Genomic DNA, 6,000 nt, shown 5'->3' on the forward strand with positions numbered 1-6,000 from the left:
CATGTCTCTACCCAGGTCACCAACCAATCGATATCCAGCTGTATCCTTTGATGCTTCTCATTGCTACCCACAATTCCAGCAACCTTTGTGTCATTGGCAAACTTACTAATCAGACCAGTTACATTTTCGTCCAAATCATTTATATATGTTATGAATAGCAAAGGTCCCAACACTGGTCCCTGAGGAACACCACTAAGTCACAGCCCTCCGTTCAGAAACACATTCTTCCACTGCTACGTTCTTTGACCAAGCCAGTTTTTTTTTAATCCATCTTGCAAACTCACCTCTGACCCTGTGCAACTTTACCTTCTGTATCAGTCTGCCGAGGGACCTTGTCAGAGGCCTTACTGAGATATCATATTACTTACTGAGATATCATATTACTTACTGAGATATCATATTACTTGCCTGTGCTCCAAATTTGAGCTCTGTCTGCTCTGGCTGCTACCAGGAGGGTGAACTTACCAGAAAGTTGCAAAGAACTCTAATGCTTCTATTAATGAAATAATGGAGCAGTTTCATAGCAAGAGACACATTGCAAAATTATCGTGCAGATTTGCTTTGAAATCACCAGAATAGCAATCTTGCTGTCTGGGAGCCTGCTTGATGAGGGAAAGCTCCATTAAATACTAATCAGGATTGGATTGTTTTGGTTCATTGTACTGCCAGTCGGTCCCCAAGCATACAGAAAGACATTCAATGATATGGGAATTTAATAGGTGTGTGCCAGAAGAAAATTCTTTTATTAACTCCTAATTTATCCCTGCATAATGGTATAATCAACCTTGTTGAATGTAAGCCTGTGTTGTCCGCATGTGTAGTTTCTACATGACAAGATCCCGCTGTGTAATGCCCAATTTGTATTTGCCTGAGATGATGAGCTGCCCATTTTCATTTTTCCTACCACACCCGCCCCTAACCTGCTCTATGATTAAAGGAAACAGCTTCTGTACCTGTAGTACATTTCAGGAGCTCAGGATGTCTAAAAGCCTTTTTAGGCAATTCATAAACTGTCTTCCCTGTTGCAGTGTGTGGAAAAACAGCAACCAATCAGTGTGCAGCAAGCTCTCACAACCAGCCTTAAGACGATGACCACTTTGTCTCTTATTTTCAGCGATACTTGTTGAAAATAAATATTGACTCCAGTGCTAAAAAGAACTCTTCAAAATGGTGCCATGGGCTCTGTTAGATCTATCTGAGAAGGTGGATCAGCTTAACATTTTAGCTGAAAGATTGTACCCCCGCCAGTGCAGTGACACTGTCAGTACCACGCTCGGTATGTGAGGCCACGTGCCATGCTAGTCTCTGTAACCATGCAATAGAATGTACTTCACTGGCCACTGAAAGACACTCCTTGATTTTCTGCTTGGATCCACAGTTAGTGCGCAGACTCATGTGACCATTTCGGGAGCCAAGGTAAATCAAGGCAAGAATGAGGCCATGTTCTTTGGGAATTGGACTGACCAATTCTTCATTCCCTTCACCGTCAGGACAGATTACCTGAAGGTGCTGGGAATATGGTTCGGTGGGGTCGGGGTGTGCACAAAATCTTAGGAGAAGCGCATCACCAAAGTGAAGCAGAAGCTGGTCCATTGGGAGCACTGCTCACTCTCCACTGTGGGCAAAAACCTGCTCATCGGGTGTCAGGCCCTCTCTCTGTTGTTGTACATGACACATGTCTGGCCCATTCCCTAAAACTGTACTGTTTCAGTCACCCGAGCCATCTGGTGTTTCATCCGGAAGCCTAAGATAGACCAGGTCTGCAGGGACTCCATGTACAAAGCTCTAGGTAAGGGGAGAAGGAACATACCCAATGTTGCCGTCATCCTGATGGCCACCTTTGTGTGCGGCTTCATCAAGCTGTGCATAGATCCTCAGTATGCAAACACCAAGTGTCACTACTTAATGAGGTTCTCCCTGTCCCCGGTGTTCAGAAGGATGGGCCTGGCCTCGTTTGTATAGAACACTCCAAGTAATTGGACTGTTCCACAGCAACTGTCCTTCATCAAGAAATTTGCAAAGAAAAACACTTTTGACCACAAGTCCATTAGGAAGTGGTCAGCATATAGTGTCCTCAAGACCCTATGGGAAAAGGAGACGGTCCCGTCCCGTGGTTTCCTGAACAGACTGTCAAAGTCATTTGGCAGAAAGCGTCATCACCAGAACTTTCCAACAAGCACCAAGACATTGCTTCGCTGGTGGTGAGAAGGATACTACCTGTGAGACCCTTTATGTATACCAGGTCAGCCTACACAACCCCATGCTGTCCTGGAAGTGATTGTGGAGGTGTGATTAAGACTGTCACACATCTCCTTCTGGAATGTGCCTTTGCAAAGGAAGTCTGGAGGAACATGCAGTGGTTTTTGTCGAGGTTCATCCTGAGCAGCTCTGTGATGCAGGTCTGTTCCCTGGGATGCGCTCTGACACAAACATCGACTGTGCCTGGAGGATCGTCAACTCAGTGAAAGGGTCTATGCGTAACTTGTTGGTCTTCCAGAACAAGGAATTGACCCTGACTGAGTATTACAACTGGCACATTCCAAAGTCCAGGAAGCTCATTATCTGAGGTCTTGCAGTTGATGGTAAATGAGGCTCTGTTTTAGTTATTGGACCCTCCTAGCACCTCTAATATATGTAACTATTAGTTTTGTGTAAGAGAGATTTTTGACTTTTTTAGGATAGAGTCAAAGTTTAATGTTTTGTTTGCTTGATATGCAGCTGTGCAGAACCAAACTTATTTTGTGTCAATATATACATGTAAAGATTTTTATGAATAATGTATTTGTTGAAATATTTTAAAAAATGCTGGTGAAAGACGTTCTACTGTTGGTCGTCCAGAACAAGGAGTTGTCCTGGACTGAAAGTTGCAGACTGTCACATTCCAAGGTCCAGGATTATGTGCTGAGGGACGTACTGAAGCTTGCAGCAGTTGCTGCCAAGGTGCAGTCGGGAAAGACCAGGTCTGAGGTCCTTCTGCAGAAACTAAATTATGGCCCATTCAGCTTTTGGAGCCGGCTTTTGCCTCAACTGCATATAAATATAGTCCTGTACAAACAAGGGCCGGCTTTGGTTTTGTTGGAAAGAGTCAAACTCCAATGTTTGTTTCCTTGACATGCTACTTTACAGAACCGAACTGCATTTGTGATTGTATACACAAAGATATTTTTATGAATAAGGTATATTTTTGAAATTAAAAAGTGGCTGCCAAACAGGACCTCACTATGTGCTGTGATTGTGATTATGATTGCAAAAGATCAGAACAAGCAGTATTCTTAAACAGGGCCAGCACGGTTTAGGCTTCCAGCTACTCCCAGGTGAGTTGAGTGCAGGGTTCAGAAGGTTGAGAAAGTTAGCCTCCTGTCCTCAGACATAGATTGGTTCTGTGCTTGGAAAAAGCTGTAGGTCTTTGTGGGGGTCTGCAGTTTGCAGTATTTTAGAAAAATTGCCAGGCCTGTAGTAATAAGTGGCAGTGACTCAGACGGAACATGTCCAATACCTCGACTATTAAACGTAAGTTGCGTTTAATGAAAGTGCATGGTGTGTCGTCTTTCATGCTTCTTGCGTACTTTTTTTGCACATATGAATGTGACTAAATCCAGGCTGGAAATCTCCCCAAATCATTGGTATAGAACAAGGCGAACAGATCCTCCACTCACTGCCTTCTGAACATTGTTTTCATTTTACCTCCCATCGCTCCCAAACATTATCCACATCTGTCAGTGCCTAGCTTGAAGAACCCAGGGCAACAGAGTGAGGAGCCACATCCTGCAGTGTGAAAACTGAATCGCAGGCTGATGAGTGGAGCAATTTGCATAGATCTACAAAGGACAGTGACTGAGTCACTCTAGATGCTGGGGCATTTTTTTTTAAAAAAAAGCTTGTGGCTAGACATAATGAATACCCCCTTTGATCTGGTCTGTTTGCAGCAGGAGGCAGGGATGGGAGTGATATGTCATAGAGCTGGCCCATCTGCCTCCCTGAGTCCCATAAGTTGGTCATGCTCCCTCTGGGCACTTGACCATGGGCTTATTGAGGCTTCCAAATGCCTAATTCAAGAGCAATTAAGGATCTTAATCCACTACCCAAAAATGCTAGGCAATGGGAGGTAGGCCTGAATGCCAAGATTGTTTTGTAAATTATATTCTTGAGAAGATAAAAAGGCTGGTGAAGACATCCTGTCCACTTGAGGGGCTGGAATATGACCCGATGTGTTCTTGCTACGGGGGCTGACATCTTTTCTATACAAAGGTGGGAGTTAGGTGGTACACACACCCTGTAAGATAAAGCGTTATTGTTGAACTCAACAAAAATCTTATTGAAATCAATGAACAACAAAAATATGACATATATATAGTGCCTGTTGTGTAGAACAAGATCCTAAAGATGTTACATTTGCAAAATCAGAAAAGGTATGGTGACACTGAGCCACATACAATGATAGCAGGCTAAATGACCAAAGGCATGATCAAAGAGGAACATCTGAAGAGGGAAGGAAGAGCCAAGGACGTTTATGACAGGAAATTCTATGGCTTGCAATTTGAGCCCAAAACTATCTGACTAAGCAACTCTGGGAAAGCCCACTTTCTGAGCTGTGGGTGAGGGAGTTGGTGTTGCTGCTGAGAGTGGGAGAGCTGTGTTCATCCAACACAGTTCTCGCAGCGAACAATCCAGGATGTGGGCGAATATCTCAGGCACAGGACAGTCCTGTAAAATCTGAGACCATTACCTCGATACATAGTGAGATGCAACGGGGACTCATGAAGGTTTGAAAGGCACTGTATGAATGGACCTTCTTTCTTTCTAGTCACTGTTATTTTCAGACTGCTCTTGTTTCACTGCAGGGAGGTGGATCGAGATTTGGATGGCCACATAAGCTTCAAGGACTTTGAGATTGTCATGCGCCATGAATGAAAATCGAATGAAACTTGGAATGAGGCAGGATATTGCAGCCCGACCAGCCCCAGGGGCCTCAACACTGATCCCTAATGAATGGAGAGTGATCTGGGAGATGATACCATGGTCAATCAGAAGTGTTGCTCAAAGATAATGGGAACTGCAGATGCTGGAGAATCCAAGATAACAAAGTGTGGATAATAAAATGTGAGGCTGGATGAACACAGCAGGCCAAGCAGCATCTCAGGAGCACAAAAGCTGGCGTTTCGGGACACGTGTTGCTCAAATGCAGTTTATATATTTCATGTTCTACCTCCAACTGCAGTGATGATTCAATGTGCAATATGGTATTTGTGTACTTCCAGAAACATGTAGCTTTGTTGTGTTGATTGCAATAAACGTTGTTGTGTATGTTCTGCATCATATCTCACAGTTTTAGTGGCAGATTCAAAGTGAATGGCTTAGTTCTCACAACATCCTGAAAATATAGAAATGAGGAGTATTGTCTGACCATTCAGCCCCTCGGAGGGCTGAATATGATCATGAGTGATCCTTTATCTCAATGCCATATTCCCACTTTCTCCCCAAACTGCTTGATTCCTTTAATGCTTCTTTCCTGAATATTTTCAGTCACTTGCCTCCACAGCCTTCTATGGTAGTTGCTACACCCCAGTGAGCCTCAGTGACCCAACCCCAAACTCTGTGCCATCTGATCTCCCTGTCAACCTCTGTATCAGTCTGACCCAAGTCCCCACTGCACAACTGACCCTCGTCTTCTTTTTTAAATTCTATCATGGGATGTAGGTATTGTTAGCAAGACCAACATTTTGTTGCCCATCCCCCATTAGAGTCAGCATAGAAACTGGCATTTTGGTCCAACTCGTCCACGCTAACCGGATATCCCAATCTCAGCTAGTCCCATTTGCCATAATTTGGCCCATATCCCTCTAAAATCTTCCTATTCATTACTCATCCAGATGTCTTTTAAATGTTGTAATTGTGCCCATCTCCAATACTTCCTTTGGCACCTCATTCTATACGTGCATCACCGTCTGTGTGAAAAGTTTACCCCTCAAGTCCTTTTTAAATCTTTCCCCTCTCAACTTA

At 43.9% G+C, this 6,000-nt stretch overlaps 1 protein-coding gene across 2 annotated transcripts in view; it reads left to right on the plus strand.

Annotated features, from left to right (window-relative positions):
• efcab11 (EF-hand calcium binding domain 11) overlaps positions 1 to 5,253 on the plus strand; it is a 96,737-nt gene extending 91,484 nt beyond the window's left edge. For both annotated transcript variants that reach the window (XM_048538293.2, XM_048538294.2), the window contains one exon: positions 4,842 to 5,253. In XM_048538293.2, coding sequence (XP_048394250.1) covers positions 4,842 to 4,911 — 70 coding nt within the window. In that variant the 3' untranslated portion in view covers positions 4,912 to 5,253. The remainder of the gene's footprint in view (positions 1 to 4,841) is intronic.
• Positions 5,254 to 6,000: the final 747 nt, after the last annotated feature.

The sequence above is a fragment of the Stegostoma tigrinum genome, chromosome 10 (genome assembly GCF_030684315.1).
Source record: "Stegostoma tigrinum isolate sSteTig4 chromosome 10, sSteTig4.hap1, whole genome shotgun sequence".
Taxonomy (NCBI): domain Eukaryota; kingdom Metazoa; phylum Chordata; class Chondrichthyes; order Orectolobiformes; family Stegostomatidae; genus Stegostoma; species Stegostoma tigrinum.